The sequence below is a fragment of the Centropristis striata genome, chromosome 12 (genome assembly GCF_030273125.1).
Source record: "Centropristis striata isolate RG_2023a ecotype Rhode Island chromosome 12, C.striata_1.0, whole genome shotgun sequence".
Taxonomy (NCBI): domain Eukaryota; kingdom Metazoa; phylum Chordata; class Actinopteri; order Perciformes; family Serranidae; genus Centropristis; species Centropristis striata.
Window position 1 is genome coordinate 28,520,271 of NC_081528.1, and position 21,583 is coordinate 28,541,853.

Consider the following 21,583-nt stretch of genomic DNA (forward strand, 5'->3'; position numbering starts at 1 on the left):
TTATTGTGACAATGTGATTTATTATAGACAGATAAAGTTTATATCTTCTCAAAGCTTGATTAATAAATCTCTGCCAAACATACCACAATGAAAATATATGAAAATCATGGCCTTCATCAGATAGAGAGTTTGCCCAGTTGTCAAGGAAATACATTATGTTTATAGTATTGTAGGGGTGACACTAGCTGTGAAGGGTAAACGTTTAAACTAATAGATATCACCATAAAACTTCGATATTGATATCAATTGATATTGATATTGATCACTTACATTAGGACAATACTTTGTGTTACAAATTTTCTGAAATTGTATATTTAAATATACAAATGAGGAATCAATAGATGCAAATAGACAACATGTTGTAAAATAAAGATCCAAATGTGTATTTTGGAGGATTTTCTTTCCACTAGTCTGAAAGAAGTAAAACAAAATGGCCCAAAAAACTTAAAAAAACAACAACATTGTTTTTTCCTTAAAAAAGAAAAAAAAATGTCTGCAGTTTCAAATTAACTTTGATCAATACAAAAACAGGATGACTTGACTTGCTCACTTGCTAAAATCCTTCCAAACAAAAGAGTTAAATCGACATGCTCCCAACAAACCTTCCAATCAGCAGGTTTAACTGATTTCAATTAGAGGAGTTGGTGTAAGCCAATCAGGGACAAGCATTGGGAGTCTTTGCCTTGTGGAGCTCAGATTCATTTACAAGTTAAAGTTATTTTCATCTATTTGCAAATGATTGGTTTGTGAGTAAAAGTAGTCTGATCCTGAGCTGCAGAAAGCTTTAGAATAATAATCTTGTAAAGTGATAAATGCATACACTCCGTCAAAATAAATAATTTGAATAAAGTGAGATATTGATTCTGGAAAAAATGAAGTGGAGATTAATTTACCACCTCATACATTAATTCTGCTAGACATATCAACAGCTGCCCCACTGAAAACATAATCAAACACCTACATCAAGCACTTCCAAGCATGTTGAGTATTCAAATATATTCGGCTTAAACACTCTGCGGCCACTTCTGCCGTCTGTAGTCTGAGGAGATGGACGGGCAACAGAAACTGCCAGCCTCCTGCTGTGTTGAGCCCTGTATGATCAGCGAGCATCAGCCTCACCTCACATGGCAGCCCGCCACGGGCCGGGACCAGCGAGGGTTTTTATCGGGAGGAGATTTATTGGCTGGTGGGGCAAGGGAAAGGATCTATAGGAGGAACAGGAGGAGTAATCCGTCAGGAAGACAGGGATTACAGCAGGTGTGCCTAACAATGCTAATGTAAGAGAGAAAGGGAGAGAAAGAGAGGGATTGTGGGAGTACAAATGCAAGAAAGAAGGGAGATTTTTTTTTCTCAAGTTCTTGTACACTTGAGTGTCTTTGTTTGTAATTCTGTGTGTGTATGTCTGTGTGTGTCTGACATATTACTCCGAGCTACAGAGTCAATGGGGACACAGCTCAGATCATAATGACCCTTTAGAGAATGGGGGTTTCTGGGAGGCTGGGTGGACATATCCCAACATGACGTGTGTGCGAATGTGTGTGTAGAAGTGGGAGTGATGGATTGTGGGTAGATGGAAGGAGCTGACGTGGAGGAGCGATGACTTGCAGGGAAAGAGAGAGGTCTGTAAGGGGCTCAAATCGGAGCAGGAGCGAGGAGGAAAGGCCATCCATCACTCTGGCATCTATCGAGTGGGTCTCGGTGTTCGGACGACGTCCCACCGGGCCGACAGAGGGGGCCTTGCATGTTAATTAAGGTGACAGCCGACTTGACATCAGCAATAAAAGGCGGTTCAACTGGGGCGTCACGACTGGAAGTACAACCAAAACATGCACATACAAACTCTCTTCATTGACATAAATGGAGGTGATCGCTGGAGTGTGTTCAGCATTGAAATATTAATGATACTGGAGGCTTGCGTGTCTCCCTCTTCTCTTCTCTTCTCTTCTCTTCTCTTCTCTTCTCTTCTCTTCTCTTCTCTTCTCTTCTCTTCTCTTCTCTTCTCTTCTCTTCTCTCCCTCCTTTTCTACATGCCACAGCTGTCCACAGAAGGTCAGCAGTGGAGGGAAATAAGTGAGGGCTGAAGGGAATAAGCAAACACTGTTTCCCACTAATGAATATGAATGAAATGTGTGTGTTTGTGTGTGCGTGCTCGCACATCTGCTGATGAGCCATTAGTGAAGGAAGGTGACGACAGTTCACTTTAATAGCAGTGAACACACATACGCACAGACAGACAGGAGGGTTACAGATACAGAGACGCTATCAAAGGCGTACATCACAGTGGCACACGTCCTCCGCTTTAAAACACTAAAGTCTCAATCCTAATAAGTGTCACACAGCAAGGACAAGAAAACAAGCAGGACCTGTCCCCCTAATGTCGTAAATCATTTCACTCAGGCTTTTTTGTTCTTCGCTTAGTGTTTCCCTGCTCATCCCTCATTCTCCTCTTTTCACCTCCTCTGCTTCTTACAGGAGATACTCGAGAAGAGAGAGAGGGAAATTCCACATATGCATACAGTGAAGGCATTTATCATGCACACACACACACACACACACACACACACACACACACACTCACACACACACACACACACACACACTCACACACACACACACACACACACACACACACACACACACACACACACACACACTCACACAGAGTTTCCTCACTTAAACAAATTCAGAATGCAGCAGGATATATATACGTCAAAAATAGTAATATTTTGGCTCTGCAGAACACAAACCTAGTGAAATATCAAACAGCCTTGACACACACTTTGAAAAATCCCTGCAGCACATCCAGACTCTTTAATCCTGTCTTTCTCAATCCCTGCTTTGCTTACTTCATCTCTCTCTCTCTCTCCTTTCTTTCTTTCACTTTTATGCTTTTTCTTTCTTATCTGGCTCCCTGAACGTCTTGTTCATGTCTCAGTGACTCTGGCTGCAAACCTGTATGCTGTTGCCAGCCTGCATCCCTGCACCTGACAGCCAGCCAGCCAGGGAGAGAGGGAGAGACAGATAGAGATAGATAGATAGATAGAGATAGAGAGAGAGAGAGAGAGAGAGAGAGAGAGAGAGAGAGAGAGAGAGAAAGGGAAAGTACACAGCTTGAAGTCAAACACACAGCAGGAGGCAGAGAAGTAAATGAGTGAAAATATGAAGGGAGAGCTAATGAATGAAAGTAGAGCTGGGAGCTGTGCGACGTGTCCTCTGCACAAACAGAGCAGTTGGAAATCAGAGGAGAAAGACGGGGGGTAACGCTGAGATAGAAAGAGATGCAGAAATGCATGACTGTAAGTAGAGGGTTGGATGGATGGATGAGGAGTGAATGAATAAGAGATAGGGATACTCACACAAGCAGACATGCCGGCCCCGTTACAGATGACTACTTCCTTGCCTTGTTAGTTCCAAAACCACGGTGACATGGCTACAGCCCCTTCGCCACAGCAACTGGGGGTAAATCTCTTCCTGTCTGCCTCCTCTCTTGTTCTCCTTTTCCTTAATCCTCTGGGGCTCCTTTTCCCCTTCTTCTCTCCCTCTTTCCTTCCCCTCCCCCTGCTTCTCCCTTTCCTCCTCCTCTTTCCTCTGCTACACCTTTTCTGTCCCTATCTTCCTCTTCGGTCGGCTTCCTTCGCTCTGCTTGCCCGGTCTGAAGAGCCTCCTGCAAAGTCCTGCTGTGTCCTGCTCAGTGCAAGAAGGGACGCATGCACTCTCTCTTCCTCCCTCACTGGCTCTCCATCGCTCTGTTTGTACCCCACTCTCTCTCAAAAGCACCCTTTTCCCCCCTGTTTGCCTAGAGTCTCCTCTTGCTGCTATCTTTGTCTCTCCCTCTCCTGTCTCACTGTGGCTTAAAAAAAAGAAAAAAGGGGAAGGCTTACACCCTGCTAAAGAGCAACGATGGGACAAACAAAGAGAGTCAGAGAGAAGAAGAGGCAAAGCTGTGCAGCCAATGGCACAAGAGGGAGGCAGAAAGAGCGCTGGAGACAAAGAGTGGAAATAGCGCAAGAGCATTACAGACAGAAAGAGGGGATGGAGAAGTGGGGAAAACACAGACACACCCGCTCATTCACCAGCACACACATATGAACAGAGTGCTCCAGATATAGACCTATGACTTCATCAATTCAAGCCCACGTGCAGTCACACACACACACATGCATCCAAACATGTGTACGCGCACAGAGTCCGACTTGCTGAGTGCTCCAAATATAGCCTCATGACTTCACCAAGGAGCTAACCCCCCTCCTCTTCGTCTCGCCCCGCTTAAGAGACAGGGGGACTCATTCATATTGAATCAAGCTGACAGAGAGAGAGAGAGAGAGAGAGAGAGAGAGAGAGAGAGAGAGAGAGAGAGAGAGAGAGAGAGATAGAGAGAGAGAAAACAATCAGGACAAAACTGGGAATGTTCCTCAGATAGATGGATAGCGTAAGAGACAGGAGACGGAGAGAGAGAGACGGATGGAGAGAGAGCAAAGGGAGCTTTACTTTGAGGTACTCTGCATACATGCATTCAAAAACCTCTTTGTCTCTCTCTTTAGCTTATTGGTTCAATTCTATGCTCCCTTTATTTCCCCATTTTTCTCCTTCTCTCTGTCACATTTTAACTTTCTGTACATTATTCAAGAAGGCTTCTTTCTGATTAGCATCTCGACCAGCTTCAGCCAAGTATGTGATCAGACCTACTGGGCACAGGCCCAGGGGCCCAAAGTGCCTTTTACACATCTGTGCCCAAGAGCCCACTATCTGCCAATGGGACAACCTAAATATAACCCACATCTTGCTTCAAAACATGGGCATTAATATGGTGCTCCAACAGCCTCCACTCCACATATCTTTCCACAAGATTTATGAACCTAGTGGCGTTGGGTGTTAACTCCATGTTCCAGTTTGTCCTCAAAAGTGCTGGATGGGATTGAGATCAAGGCTTTATCAAGACCAGTTGTGATTTTTTGTCATTTTTCCTTTTTAAAGAAAAAGAACACACAACTGGAGGAACACAGAACCAACCAAGATGACAGCACTACCATGCCGACACTGCCGAAGCCCTAGGCAGACTCACTTACTGACCAGCAAATAAATACACACAAAAAAATCAATCATGACAAGACTATAAATACAAGAGCCCAGTCAACATACCGGCATATTAAATAATACCTTGAGATATAAACATACTAAACAGTAGTAAACTGAACCATAAGCCTTTCACATTTCATTCACTGACATATGATGAGAACTGTTGCTCCAAGCTAAAGCCACGAACACATCAGGGAGAAGGCAGATTATTCCAATAATGTTATGATCACCTGGTTCACCTCCTAATAAATTCTGCAAAGCATTCTTTAGTGCAGATCAGTCCAGTCCCCTCAACCACACGGGTCACGACAAATGCATTCCCCATAGGCCAAGGTTAATATCTCTTAAATTTTCTCCTTTGATAACACAAGAACAACAAAAGAATCATTTAATGCAGGGTGGGATATGGGAATATAATGTTTATAATACTTATGACCTGTGTTTTTGTACTCAGTCTAATTAATATTTTATTTTTCCACCTTTACCTGCCCAGGAACTACGGGCAGAAAATAACCATTTTGCTAAAACCTGGTGCAATGCATCTTTCCTTGTTTTATACAAGCTTTTATTGTACGCTGTCCCTGTTTAAATAAATTACAGTACATTACCTTGCCATTGGGCAGCACTGCCATTCTATGCTCTCATCAAAACCACCAGACTCCACTGACAAAAACAATGATTTTACTTTGCAGAACACAGGATTTGCTGGTCTACCACTGCCTTGGTCGTTTACTACATTTATGTTATTGTTGAACTTTAGTGAAAATAACCCTTGGTTAGGTGGAATTCTTTCCAGTTGGCTCATATGTCTTGCTGCTGCCCCCATACCAAGTGAGACATTGCTTGGACTTGGTTTTGTGCACAGGAACATTGAATCACATTAGGCCTTCCCCAAACTGTTACTGCCACAAAATCAGAAGCACATTATTGTCTAAATGAAAACGATGAAAAACAGCTCCACACCGAAGGTACACATGAACAGAAGTATCGACATACTTTTGTGTACTCAGTTGCAGTCTATCAGGGTCTCTGGATACACATACTTTGAGTATAGTGCACTCTAGTGGCAGGACTAAGTTAATCCAACCTCCAAATATGTTTTTGTCTTAGACACACACAGACCATCGCTCTACAGATGCGGGATGCTATAAAACAATTTGCTGCATATACGGAATTTGCATTGTAGTCTCAGAGCATCAAATATCTTCTAAGTCACACACGCTCCCAGCCAGGGTGGAATTATAATACATGCAAAATGATGAGCCTGAAACCAAACAGAGGAGTGCAGACTGCAGATTTTAGAGTGCTGGTGGGAGGAGAGGATGAAGAGAGTGGAAGCTGTAATGCTGTGAGAGAGAGGAAGAGAGACAGAGTGAGAGAAAGAAGGATAAGAGGGAGAGCTAGCCTGGGCCGACCCTCCCCTCTTCCCTCCACTACACGCTTTATCCATTACCGCTGAGAGAGACAGCCACTGAAAGTTTCTCTATCCTCAGAGACGGATGAGAGTGGAGGGACTCTCTTTCTTTCTTTCCCTCTCTTTATCTATCACACACACACAGCTAGTGTTGTGGTGGTGTTGCTGTTGAGGGAAGGAGAGAAGAAGAGTGGGAGGGTGCATCCCACAGCATCCCTCTGTGGGTGAAAGAGACTATGGCGGCAAAAGACAAGAAGAAAGACAGAAATAAGAGATATATAGAAAGACACAGATGGGAAGAAAGAAGCTAGACACTGCAAGGATAAGCGAGGGAAGCCTTTTTACACAGATGCTATTTTAAATTCCATTTTCACCCAATCCCTTAACAGCTGATTACACATGTCAGGACCAGACAGCTACTCTGAGCTGTAAAACCTCCACTACTTTTCTCATTTGTACGGTCATTGTGGGACACCTCTTCAAAGTGAATCTCCCAGAGTCTCTAAGCTCTTAATGGTTTAACATTTAGTACTGAGAAAAGATTTTCTACACCGTTGTCAGCATGTTGTGTGTATGTTATGCACATACACAAATAGGCCTACATGCCTCATACATATTACATCAATTCTATGCATGTATGTATATTACATTAGCATGAATGTTTTGTGTGAGTGTTTGAAGTGGTTGGTCTGTAGGCTAATGGAAACCCTGAGGGGCCCATATCAATGAGGGTTTAGCTTGTCCCCCCATTAGCAGCTGTGCTAGCCTCAGCACACTGTCAGCTCAATAGTGAAAGGTTAAGTCCATGGGATACTGCCAAATGACTGAAGGCCCCACAGGTCCCCAGTCTGGAATGGAAAATTGGAGCAATGAGCATAATTATGGAGTTTTGAATGCAGTTTTTGCAAATATGCATTGAATAATAATGAATTTAATTGATGATTCCTGAATCAGCAAGACTGAACCACACATGCATTTTTACAATGTTTTATGTGTGTTTGCACACTGATGTGCATGTCTGAAGATTAGTGTGTTTGTGTTCTTTGTGTGCATGTCAAGTCAACAGTTCAAGTTCAAGAGGAATCAGTGTTATGTATAATACAATACACTAAAACTAAATCAAGCAGTTAAAAATATTGTTAGTAAAATGAAAATAAATAAAAACTATACCCTTTAGGAAACAATACAACTGAAAAGATGTTGCCTGGTTAAAAAAGTAATAAAAATAAAATAAAAATAAACATACATTAATTTCAGGTGGACCTTTTTAAGCTATAATTTATCACTACAGAAAAAAATGACACAGCATGAATTTTCCTCCATTTATGTGACACTGAACCACAAAAATGGAATGGACCTAACATTGCAGGAGATGGTGTAACACCTTACAATCGACCACTAAAGCAGGGCGAAGATTAAACATTAGACATTCCTACAATTCTCCGATCATGTATTTTGTATTATGCAGTAAAATACTTCTGAGACATCAATATTCTGATTCTGAAAATAAACAAAAACTAAACTAAAATGAATAATTAAAAAAAAACAAATTAAAATGAATAACTATTATAACCTTGCTTTAACTCACTAACAGTGAGATCAAGAATAACCATAAAGCAACAACACCAAACATGTTTTTTATAAAAGGAGAAAGATATTTGTGATGTCCACGTACCTGTCGTGGTCTCGGCCGACCCCCCAGACACGGATGCTACTGATTGGCTGAGAGTGAAGCAGGCTGCGATCGTCCGGGTCCACCAGAGTTAACATGCGGTCTTGAAGCACCAGCAGCATCCCTTTACCCTGAAAGACCACAGACAACAATGCACTATAGCTGTGGTCCTCAACCTCAGGCTGTAAGATGATTCAGATAAAGATTTATATCTCTGCTGCAGAAACAGTATCCTTGTTCTTTCAGCTTTTTTCTCTTGTTCTTGCCTTTTTCTTACATAATTAATTCTTTAGGTTGCTCACAGCCAGGAGCAAAAGTCTTTTTAAATCAGATATAAGTACAGGGCGAGCACTCACAAACTTTTTTCTTACATTTTCTTTTTCATAAAACCTCCAAACAGAGATGGGTAAGTCTGCCTTTTCCTTTCATGCTCTGCAAACTTGGAATGAGCTGCGAGGCATACTCTACTTGCATCTTTGCCCTCTCTTGACATGTTTAAAAATACTCTGTCTATTGTTGTGTTTTGGTATCTTTTTTGTGATGTTATTCTCTTTGTTTGTAGCTGTATAGGACATTTTATATTCTGCTGCCAAACTTTAAGAGATATTGTGTCCAAATGAAACATTTTTGGGTAAAGAAAATATAAATTAAAAAGTAGTTATTTTTTTTATATTTAAAAAATATAATTAAACAACAAGCAGTACTGAACGGGCCCTCGTAGTACACAGGTGTCGGGGCATGCTGCCGTCGGGGTGTGTGTGTTACAGGGGCCAGTCTATACCACCCCTATGAATTTCATTGTCTTAAGTGTTAAAGTGTGGCCACGGTACTAAATATGAAATTAGACTGCCACCACAGTGCTACCTAGGGGCTGATCAATAAAACCTTAAAGGGTTATCCTCAGGAGGGCATTGACAATAATTGTACCAAGTTTTGTATAATAATGCACAAACTATCCCTTTAATCCTCATACAGTGTCTGAAGGAGGACTCTTAACTGATATGTATGAGTTAGAAGAGACAGGTAGCAATGGTGGAAAGTAACTATGTACATTTACTCAAGTACTGGACTTAAAGTACAATTTTGAGGTACTTTTATGTACATTTTATGTAACTTTATACTTCTACTCCACTACATTTTGAGGCAAATATTGTACTTTTTACTCCTCTACATTTAGCTGACAGCTTTAATTACTTTTCAGGTCAAGATTTAAAATGAAAAACATGATACATTTAAAATGATTACCCATTTTTATAAATTAAACCACTTAAAAGTTTATTAGGTAGTTAAAATAAGCGGAGTGGAGTCATTTCACAGTGTGGTATTAGTACTTTAGTACCACTGTCCTTTTTACTTCTTTCCTTTTTTTTTTTTTGTAATTTTTAAATTTTAAATTTTATTTTATTTAATTTTTAGATTTTTTTTTTTTCCCAATGTGGTTATGGATATGAGCTTTGGCTAAAAATAATATGCTCAATACTCTGAATACTTCTTCCACCACTGTCCTTTTTACTTCTTTACTTTTTAATTTTTTATTCTTTTTTAATTTTTAATTTTTAATTTTTAATTTTTAATTTTATTATTATTATTATTATTATTTTAAATTATTATTATTATTTTTTTATTTTAAATTTATTTTAAATTTATTTTTTCTGCACAATGCGCATGCGCGGCCCCGTTGCGCTACTGCGCATGCGTGGCATCGTTACGCATGCGCAGAAGCGCAAAAAAAAATAAAAATAACAAAAATGTCAAGAAGTAAAAAGGACAGTGGTGGAAGAAGTATTCAGATCCTTTACTTCAGTAAAAGTACTAATACCACACTGTGAAATGACTCCACTCCGCTTATTTTAACTACCTAATAAACTTTTAAGTGGTTTAATTTATAAAAATAGGTAATCATTTTAAATGTATCATGTTTGTCATTTTAAATCTTGACCTGAAAAGTAATTAAAGCTGTCAGCTAAATGTAGAGGAGTAAAAAGCACAATATTTGCCTCAAAATGTAGTGGAGTAGAACTATAAAGTTACATAAAATGTACATGAAAGTACCTCAAAATTGTACTTTAAGTCCAGTACTTGAGTAAATGTACATAGTTACTTTCCACCATTGCTACCTGCCTCTTCTAACTTATACATAACTTATACATCAGTTAAGAGTCCTCCTTCAGACACTGTATGAGGATTAAATGGATAGTTTGTGCATTATTATACAAAACTTGTTGTTTTATTGTTATTTAATAACTTGAGTATTTTTTTGGGATATCAAAATTCTTTTAAAAACTTTTTGTCATGAGGGTCCATAGATGCTGTGTGTAAAGTTTGGTGCAAAACGATGAAATTGCCTCGGAGGAGTTCGAAAAAGTTTGAAAATGTTTGCGACATTTCGCGAATTTGCGAAAATGGGCGTGGCCTATATCACGAGATTCAGCAAAACTCAGTGAACGCGTGGATATAAGATTTTTGAACGTTCGATGAAGTATGTGGGAGTTATTAGCCAAAACGCACTTTCCTTTATTATAGCGCCACCTAGTGGTGAAAATTCAGGATGACAATAGATTATAACATTTTTCGCCTGGTGTGACTTATATTTAAAGTTTCATGAGTTTTGGGGTATGTTCAGGCAGTGTAAAATGCGATCATTTGGGACAAAGAATAAAAATAAAGAATCATTCGAAATACAATAGGGACCTCGCAAGTCGTTGCCTGCTCGGGCCCTAATTAGCAACAGTCCGCTCACAGACATGGAAGTTTAAACTGAGATGGCAAGTCACTCTTTGGCTGAACTTATTGCAGCTCATAGACATGCAAGCTGTGAAAAGGTCACAAACCAAAAACTATGGAAAACATACTGTCTCTGCCGTTACACTGACCTCTCCCCAGACACCGGCTGAGTCCCGTATGTCCCTCCTGCAGTAGGACAGCTGTCTGATACAGTGGTGGACAGCCACACTGCTCCTCCCCTCACACAGGTCCTGTTCTGCCATCTCCACCCAGCCCAGAGATCGCACTGGGAATGACTACAGGGAAAAGAACACACACAGTTAGACGATCCAGTTTTGAATTTCAACTCACGTCTTATTTGAGTAGTTCTGGCTATTATTTTGTCAGCTATAACAGTGTGCTAACCAAAATAACTGGTAATATTTAATAACAGGGTGACATTTCTACAGTAAAGTCTCACGGGGCAGGAAACAAGGTAGTGATCGACTGATGTGGGCTTTTCAGTGGCTGACAAATTAATAATAACAAATGAGGCACACAATTGCTGAAGTTAAATGAACATTTATTTAACACTCTTTCTTGTCCGCATTGTCTCTATTTGCTAAAGTAAATCAGCCCTTTTTCTGCAATGAACTGATATTTAAAATAGGTATCAACTAAATAAATATCCACTGATAATCAAAAAACTAAACTTTTGATATAATGTAGCTTCCAAACATGTGCCTAAATACTGCATGTGTGCACAATTATGGCAATTAATGTTGGTCAAAGTTAAACCAAAATGTGGCTCTTAAAACAAACAGTTTGGGTGATAATTTTACTGTCCTCTTCCATTATTCTGTTCAAATAGGTGTGGCTAATTCAGGGGTCTGAGGCTTGATGCCCTGTCGGACTTTTTTAACAGAAACGATGCCACTGTCCCAGATCTCAGTAAATAACCTTGTAAATGAATTATGTGAGCCATGCATTGTCAAAAATGTCCAAGTTTATAATAAAGTTTAACCTTAAGTATATAAACCGACAGATACTAACACAAGGCACAGTAACTCAAACTTACAGAGGTGCAGTATGCAGTGACAGCTACTGTACCATCACCAGCCAGCCGTCAGAGCAATAACTGAGAGAGGTTTGATTTGGGAAGACAACACATGAAATATGAAAGACCGTGTGTGTGTGTGTGTGCAGTATTTGTGCAGACTGTTGCGGACCAGAAGCTATTACCATCCTCCCTCCTCTCTCCCTTTCACTATTCCGCTTTTTTTCTCTATGCCACAACAAAAAATACATTTATCAATCTCTATAACACTGTCAAGTAAACACACACACACACACACACACACACACACATAGAGATTCTCTCTTGTTTTGGTCCTCATTAAACTTTCACACATCCTGAGATCATATCTTCACTTCTCCCCTGTGTCTCTGTCTCGGTTCCTATGAGATATCTGAATATCTCAAGCATTTCGTTCACTTGAATTTTAATTAGTGAGGCATGCATAAATCACATAAATCAATAATTTGTCATACTTTCTGTTTTCGAAATCTTCTTATTGAACAAAAGTGAGCATGCCACATTTAACTTTTTAAAACTGGTTTTATTAAATATTTTTCTTTCAATAATGATCAAATTGGTCAAAATCAAAGAGGTTTCTGTGTGTTTCTCTTTAAAACAACAACAACAACAACAACAACAACAACAACAACAACAACAACAACAACAACAACAACTGGCTAACAGGGCTGTAAAGACATCTCTCATAGCTCAGTTCACAAAGTACCCACTGAGTGGCACTGCAACAAACAGAGAGAGGACAGGACCATTACATCACCACAAACAAAGCCTGGTGACTTCCCTTTTGACAAATACATGATTTGCTTAAAGGCTGATATTTTTTCAACAAATAAGGTCAGACTGACTAAAGAAAAGGGGAATATGTGCTTATTAAATGTTAAGTATTTATTCAGTGGCACACTAGCTTACTGAGTATTAATAGTATTTGAATAGTATTTGAATACATGCAGTCTTACATGTTGTACTTTGCAGCCCTGATTCATAGATATTAAAGTGTTTCCAGGTAACACGTGAAAAAATGAAAGATAACATTTGTAGAGTATTAGCTTGAAACAAAAGGGAGTTTTTGGAGGGTGTATGAATATCAGTATTATAGTATGACAATGACCAGTTCTGACTGTCTAACCTATAAAACCTCTTATTATCAGGATATCACCCATTTAGGTCATCATATTGCCAGTTTGTAATCCATATATTGCACTGATATAACCATTTCATTGTCAGCAGGTTACATAGTTTTGCCAAAATAATACTACACTGTTACAAAATAGTTTTCCTTGTTGCTATCTTTAAATCTGTTTCCCCATTATCACTCTTTATTACTATATTACATAGATATCCGTCTCATACTAGCGTTGATTTGTAGAAACAGATAAAAGACCATTCTTAAAATGAATAAACCAACTGCAATTTGATTGATTTTTTTGGGTACACAATTTAGAAATGTATAGATAGATGATTCACTAGCTTCACTGATATCCACACAAAAATACATGATATGGGAAAATAAATAACTTTTTGCCTTTTTTATTGTTCTGATCTTACCATTGCCTCTGGATCAGGGAAGGTGTTGTTGAGGTCCACTGTCTCTAACTGGGCTGGGGGGCTGCAGGGAAAAATCAGACAAAAACAAAAGTAACAGTAAAGTCATATTTCCCAAACTAGTACATGAAAACACACAACTCTTGAATAATATATATGCATGTATTTACTGTATAATGTGTATTACTTGAGTTTAAGTGAAGCGTAGCGGAGGGTAGCCCCTTCAAACGCCTTCAGACTGGGATCTGGATAGACTGGATAGTCTTTCAGCTCCTGAAGCAAAACAGACATTCAGAGAGAGATGCACATTGGCGATTGACACTGATGAAGTGATGAAGAGGATATAAAACAGGCTGATTCTTATATTGATTGTACCAACTTATTTGATCTCATTTTCTTTATAATAACTTAAGAGGATAATGCTCATTTTAATTTAATATGAGAGATATTCATCTTTTTAAAATATGCACCAGAGACTGGCCTGGACTAAGATTACTGTATGCTCTTTTTAATGTAATAAATGCAACAGTAAAGCCAAGATATTAAGGGGAAAATAGGAAAAGCATAGCTGCATTTCCACTCAGGTCAAAATAAATTATAAAACTACTACTAATAAATATCAACAAAATGTATTGGAACTTTTATAAAGAGAGAGACAATTTCAACAAGTGAACACCCAAATAGATGTGACTGTGTGACTCACGTTGGCTGTACAGGTGTTGGTGTTGAGATTTGGTCCAGAAGAGGTGACATCATTGTAGGGGGTGGAGGAGGAGGAAGAGGAGGAGGAGGACTGGGAGGAGCCAGAGGGTGAGGGGACCGGCTCCACCGAGCTGTCAGATATCAGACTGCTGGGGCGCTGTGGGAGAGAGAGAGAGAGAGATGCAGCATGAGAGGAACACAGAGACAACAGCTTTCCAAAACATCAGATTAAGATGTATATTTGCCAATTATTATAGCCTCATACATTGATATAGTGAAAGATTCTGATTACAGATACACAGAGAACTGCTTAACCTGTGGTTTATTTCAAGTTCTTTAAAGGCATATCATGCAGGGAGGCCTGCTATGCTGACTGTTGGTAAACAGAATATTCACCCGGCCTCTCCTCCTCAATTCAACGAAAGAGAACACAAACCAACTCGTCAAAGTCACTGGTTTTTACGAACAAGCTTTGTTTGCTTGGTGTTTTACCTCACTACAATTGTGTTTTTTAGGTGCTTTGTCAACTATTTTGTTGCTTCGTGCCTTCTGAGGACACCCAGAAACAGCTACAACACAGCAAATTCAAAAGAAAAGAGAAAATACATGCAGAGGCATTAACAAAACTAGTAAATTGACCTCGAGCTAAGATTTGAACTTTCATGCCTTGTTTTATAGACCCATGTTTTTACAAATTAGCAAGTGTTATTGCTGCTTCTGCTAACTACTACTACTACTACTAATAATAATAATAACAACAATAATTGTTATTGTGATGATGATGATGATGATGATTATTATTAATATATCAGCCCCATGGCAAAAATGTTATAAAAGAAAGCAAGAGACATGGAAACATGTCATGCCCAGCTCATAAGGATATGAGACAGCATAACTTTTTCTTAAAGGTGGAACTCAATTTACTGTCCCTCTCACTCAAATTGTTTTTTGTCTTGATACATCCATGGCCTTTCCCCTGTCCTGTGTATGAGCACGCTGGAATGGTTCTGTGTGGCTCAGTCCAAGCCACGTTGTTCATCTTCCAGTTACAGAGCCAGGGCTGTGTATGAACAACAGCTTTCAGTGCACACACAGAACGCACAGCTAGCGGACTGTGAGGAGATATTCACTTTCAAAAAATGTTTTTATTGGATTAGAATCGCTGACTCCACCTAATTTCTCAAATTATGGCATCTGCATTTGACTCACAGAATACTACTATTAGTACTACTAGTAATACTAGTATTAGTACTACTGTTATTAATATGCACCATAATTAAATGTGTATTCTCTCTGGGCGTTGAGAAAGATGACAAAAAAATTCTTCAGCTCTCATGATAAAAAATCCCACACTGCTTTTCTGCTGCTTTTCACACATAAAGGTAAATGAATGAATGTTTAACCAGGCGGGGCTTCAGATATGTGAGCTGTGTGAGTCCTCTCACCTCGTTGGGTGGCTTCAGAGAGTCCTGTGTTTCCTGTTGTGGGTCGTGCTCAGTGTCTGGCTCGTTGTTGGGAGAGGTGTGTTGGTTGCCGGAGGCAACAGGTCGGTGGTACTGTGTGGTGCCAGTGGGGATGTGCCAGAAATAGATCTCTGATGAGTCTGAGATCTCCCGCCAGCCCGGGGGCAGGTCCCCCTCACCCCACACATCTGCTGATGGATGACAGCGATACACAAACACATATTACATCTGAGTGTGTCACACAAACATTTACGTACCTATGCCTGCACACAGTCCTGATATGTACATACAAAAGGCTGAACACACACACAGGGATGGACAGGGTGCATTTCTGTGATGGTCATCCTGTCCCTACTTAGTTTCTGTTGTCATAGCAACTCCAGGGCTCATCCCCTGTAGCCGGACCCAGTGGGCAACAACATCTCTCTCTCCTCTGCTGGTTTCTTCCTCCCTGTCTGCCTCTTTATATTTTCTCTGTACCCTCTTATTCTCAAACTATTGCTTTGTCATCCATCCTTAGCAATCATCGCACACTAAACCCAGCTCTGCTTTCTCCCTTCCTTTTTCCTCTTCCTATTTCACACCCTGCTATCTGCAGTATTCTATCCTTCTGCCCATCCTAATCGCTCTCTGCGCCATAAGGTGGCTCACAGGGGCCTTAAAGGTTCCAGCAGTATTGCTGGAGTGACTTGCTCGCTTAAGAACAAGGCCTTTGGTAAATTTCCAGATCAGACAGTTTGTGGGAGGTAGGAGAAGAGACAGTGGATGAAAGGAGGTGTAATAGAGGCATGATTAAAGGCTCACACAGAAAGGCAAACTTAAAAAGTAAAAGAAATATCAAATTAAAGGACAAACACTTTAATTCAGACCTGTTTCCCGTGGAGTTTGAGGAGAGGGTGTCTCCTGAGACAGGGTGGTCCAGCTGGAGTCTTCATCCTCTGATGGAGTTTCAGGAGTCAGATCCATTCTTAAGCCCACTTTAGGCAGCCCAGTCTCTGGTTCAGGCTCTTGCAGGGCAGGTGGCGCTCGGCTCCTGGTTGGGGTGTTCCTCTCTGCAGCCCGGGCCTGCTTAGGGGAAGAAGGCGGGTACTGTTGCAGGAACTGGTTCTCATTGTTAGGGTGCAGCTCAACCTTGATCACCCGGGGCTGGGAGCTCCGAGGAGGCTTTGCAGGACTGCGTGGACTAGTCTGAACCTGGGCACAGAGCTCCTCTCTCACCTGGGCTGGAGTCTGGTTCTGGAGATGGTTTTGGTTGTCTGGGACCCACTCTGGGCTGTTGGTAGAGGAGGAGGATGTGGGGGAAAGCGGGGCTTCCACCACCACAGGTAGCAGGGGCTGCCTTGGTGTGGGTGTAGGGTCATCTTCCTCTTCCTCCTCCTCCACCACTGGCTCCACCTCTTCCTTCTCTTCCTGGCAGGTCTGCTTGCTGCTGGGCTTCTCCTCCTTCTGGCTCTCCCTCTCTTTGGCAGGGCTGGCCTGCTCCTTCTCTGGGGAAGGCTGCTGCTTCTTCTCCTCCTCCTTGTCCTCAACTTTGTTTCCCCAGTTGAGGTCCAGATCCCAGCCCTTCCCATGGTACTCCAAGAAGCTCTTGGTCCTCCTGCGGAACGGGGGCAGTTGTGAGTTGTCTTTTCCAAGCTCCAGCCAGTCAGAACTGGGATTATTGATGAGATCGTTGTGTATTTTGCCCTCTGTATTGGCCCTGCTCAGCTCCAGCTGCTGACTCTCAGCTCGTCTTTGCATGTTGGCCCCATTCTTGGCCAGTTTGGGGTTGGTTGTATTAAACAGCGAGGAGGAGGACGAGGAGGAGTAGAGGGCAGAGCTAGAGGAGGACTTGGTGGGGAGACCTCTCCCTCTGGTTACAGGTTGGTTTTTAGAGGTTAAGTTGTCACTGATCCCCATGGCGCTCCGCACACTGGTCATGGCGTACCTCTGACGGCTCTTTGGCAACGTAGCCGAACTTCCGGTTTCAATGGACTCCTTGATGACATCTCGCCCAAGCAACTGATTGTATGAGGACCGTAGGCTGAGGGAGGTGGGAGGGGTGGCGGAGGAGCCACCGCGATTGGCCAGACCCACATTAGAGGGGGAGGAGCCAGAGCGGGAGAGAGGAGGGGTTTGTACTGACATCATGGCTGAATGGAAATACACGGCCGTGATAGAGCTGATGAGAGAAGAGACACACTGTCAGAAGTCATGTAACAGGAAATAACATGATGTCCCACACAGGATAGGCAACTGCATGGGCGTTATCAGTGCCAGTAGATCAATGCGGTAGCAGATGTGGTATTTAATTACAATGAATAATATATATTTCAAGAACCCCATTATTCAAATACTAATCTGCGAAAGCATGCATGAAGTTGTGTGCCATGGCCGCACCTTTTGTAACATGTCTCTGGGTAATTGTGGCCTAATGCTAATGATAACAACTGAAAACGACCATTGAATGGACTGATAATTCAGAAATTCAAAAAGATTCTGGATTTTTAAGGCCAATACCAATGTTGATTTTAAAAAAACATGTAATTTTACACATAACTTAAGGCATTATAATTTTAAAGTGTCCTTTAAGCTCATATAATATAATTAAATACAATAATATACTTATATAATATACCTTTATACTAATATATATATGTGGAATATATATATATATATATAAAATAATTTCTAGCCAAAGTAGGCCTGCTCTCTGGGTGTTTTTTCTGACATCATCCCCACAGAGGGGTGACATCATCAAGTTGAGACAGTGCTGTGTCACTCATTTGCATTTCTCTGATGTTAAAACTGAACATAAAGCCAATAAAATCATCTCAGTCTTTGCTCTCTCTCTCTGGCTGCAGCTCAGCCAATCTCAGAGGCTTTTATTGACACTCTGTTTGCAGGTTATTTTCCAACCCCACACTCCTTGTACACATTGGGTGTCACTGTTGAAGTGTTAAAAATGCTGCATCAAAGACATGAAGCTGGATTGTATTAACATGATATTGGGTGTGAGTCAGACACTCGATGTATTCATCCAGGACTGACACTGAAAGCCGGGGCTGAGCAGTAAGCCAGTCTGTGGGGAGGAGAAGTGGCAGCCAGCTCCTGCTAACTAGCTAGCCGTGTCTCTTTTATCTCTGGGTGGATCTGCCATGTGATGCTGAATACAGGCAGATGGATAGCAACAATGATGATGTATGGGTTGTATCACTGTCACTTCTGTTTTTTTAATTTATATTTAGTTACAACTCTGTGGGAAGCTGGAAAACAAACACAGGTAGAAAAGAAAAGCATGCCCAGGCACGCAAGCATAATGTATAAACATCCTGTCACACAATCATAAACACACACACACACACACACACACACACACACACACACACACACACAAACACCTCAAACAATGCTGCAGTCATCATCAGCGCCTTTTCTCAGAAACATGGAAAATACAAACACAGCAGATTTTAAAGCACGACAAGATCTTGGGAAAAGACAGAGGCAGGATTTTGGAGAGAGCAGAATCCCTGGGCAGTGCACTTTGTTCATGCGGGGCCCCTATCCGCTCCCCTCTCCCTGGGTGGTTGTCGTGTTGTCCCTCTGTCACTGAGCCAGACAACCACAACAACCTGTTTGTGCTGAATCTGCGCTCACACTCCAGGGCCTGTGATCAGACTCAAACACAGCGTCAACAGGTACAAGCTACCTGCACTGAGCTGTGCGGTCTCTTCACAATAACAGCTATTCTCAATCGGCTGACTGTTTTTTCAAGTTATCCTTATTAAGTCACACGTTATCCTTATTAAGTCATAGACTAATGGTCTTATAGGCTCCAAATAAATACCTGAATTCTGGGGCTGATAGAAACATTTTAAAATAAGATGCATTCAAGCTAACATCCTCAAAACTGGAGATACATGCTTTCCACCAGAAGGCTACAAATTTTGCCTTGAGCCACTGAAGCTGAAAATCACAGCAAATATGTTACATGACTCAGATACGAATTACACTTCCTGACACAACCCCCAAAACAGACCAAGAGTTATAAAAAACAGTATTTTAACTCCTCACTGTCCCTTTCTTCTCTTTTTATTATTATTATTATTATTATGATTGCAGACAAGCTAGATCGCCCTTTTCTTTCTCCCCCCTGCCCTGACAATGCACGCAGATGTCCATTAGTTTAACAAAGTGGGGCGAAAGAGAGGATGTGAGGGGAGTGGGGAGGAGAGAGGATGGTTATTAGAGAGAGAGAAAGCTAGGAGAATGACACAGCAGTTTGCAGGACAGTGGGGCACAGTCAACACACAGAGGTAGTTAAACTGTTGTCCTCAATAAAATCTGTTATACTGTCCAACAGCAGAGGTCATTCATTAGATTTAACCAGCTGATCACAGGACTGCAGCAAACTGTGTAAACAAAGCAATCATTTATCAATAAACTAATCTTTTTTTTGTGTTGCTGTTCTGCCTTCTGTGTGCTCTACTGTTGCTTGCATTACAATTTAACCAAAATGTAGAGCGATACATAAAACAAGCAGATGTCATATAAGTCATGTCCTCTCCTACAGATTTACTTGCATAACAGTAATAAAACTTGCTTACAGACAAAATACAATGTTCTTCTATTTCTGGAGCAAGGTGTTAAGACATGATCCTTATCTATTTATACTGTCTGCTCATTTTGTATACAGATTTATAGACAGGAGTGTTTTCGCCTGAAGGTCACACGCAAAAGAAAGATCAAATTCTTATCACTTCACATCAATAATATGCTTTGGAAACTCATAATAGTGCTTGATCTAGAGATTGACAGACATCTTGGCCTGTGAGAGGAAACCATCCCTTTTCAACTTACTCCCTGTCATGGCAGGCCTCTTTCCTTAACTCTGAACTGCACCCACTGCTCCACAAATGAAATGCAACAGATGAAAGCACAAGCTGGGGAGAAAATGAACTTGAAAAAGTCGATGATGTCATGGGTGGAGTATTCAAACCCCTCGTTTTGCAGCCACCTTGATAAACTCCCTCACCGCTATATCACAAACAACGTTAGAGCGTCTTTAAATCCACCGTAACGCAGAATATTCATAGGTGGAGTTGCCATTAATGCGGAAGCGAAGCTGTCGATATGTGAACAGACGCAGTAAATCTTCAGCATCCAGACCCATCTCCACCGCCGCACTGGGAGGGGAGCGCATCCCATCGAGAGCATCTATTTACATCCACTCACCGCTTCGGTCAGCCTCCGGGCTTCTGCACCTCCACTCCCACGACGACGACACACACACGCACACACAGTAGCCTAGTGAACAGGGCCGAGGTCGACAGCCGCTTTTAAGTGCCAGTCCGCCCGTAGCTGCAGCCGGCCGCCCGTATTGGATCACATCACATCATCTGCCCTCCCAGCCCGGCTCGATGCTCGCTGGCGGCCAAGCTGCGCTTTCTCTCTGCGCCAGAGGATCCCGGAGCAGCGCGGCGCTGTGGAGCTCCCTCACAGCCGGCCAATCACCGCCGCGGACGCAGGACGCAAAGAGGAGACGCAGCCATAATAAATCTACCGGTGTTATTTTGCAACTCAGGTAATGAAATCACACATCATCGGAGTCTTACGTCATGCAGTTGTCTGGAAAAACATGAATGGTTGAGAGGGCTACATCGATGATCACATCTGCCCCGAAACACACTCAGTTTTAGCTGTCTTCATATGAATAATGTATGAGGATTTACTGAAAGTGGTCCTAAAACTAATGATGTCAACATCTATTAAGTTATTTCATACAGAGGATTTGTCCAAACTATAGTTCTGCTTACAGTGTTTTGATTAGGGCACTATCTTTGCTTCCAAACATGCTTCCCCTGCGGATGCAAAAAAGTCTAGCAAAGTTCTTCAAAACTCTTTAAATGTGTTTTTTTGCACCGTTATGCTACAAT

At 41.4% G+C, this 21,583-nt stretch overlaps 1 protein-coding gene across 3 annotated transcripts in view; it reads right to left on the reverse strand.

Annotated features, from left to right (window-relative positions):
• LOC131981457 (amyloid beta precursor protein binding family B member 2) overlaps positions 1-21,087 on the reverse strand; it is a 41,576-nt gene extending 20,489 nt beyond the window's left edge. The window contains exons 1-8 of one of the 3 annotated variants that reach the window (XM_059345727.1): positions 20,883-21,087; positions 16,538-17,829; positions 15,651-15,859; positions 14,207-14,362; positions 13,691-13,776; positions 13,507-13,567; positions 11,036-11,182; positions 8,166-8,293 (exon numbers count right to left, since the gene is read on the reverse strand). In XM_059345727.1, coding sequence (XP_059201710.1) covers positions 8,166-8,293; positions 11,036-11,182; positions 13,507-13,567; positions 13,691-13,776; positions 14,207-14,362; positions 15,651-15,859; positions 16,538-17,798 — 2,048 coding nt within the window. In that variant the 5' untranslated portion in view covers positions 17,799-17,829; positions 20,883-21,087. Of the gene's footprint in view, positions 1-3,356; positions 3,462-8,165; positions 8,294-11,035; positions 11,183-13,506; positions 13,568-13,690; positions 13,777-14,206; positions 14,363-15,650; positions 15,860-16,537; positions 17,830-20,882 lie in introns of those variants that run through there. The other 2 variants (XM_059345728.1, XM_059345729.1) reach the window with 2 other exon arrangements.
• Positions 21,088-21,583: the final 496 nt, after the last annotated feature.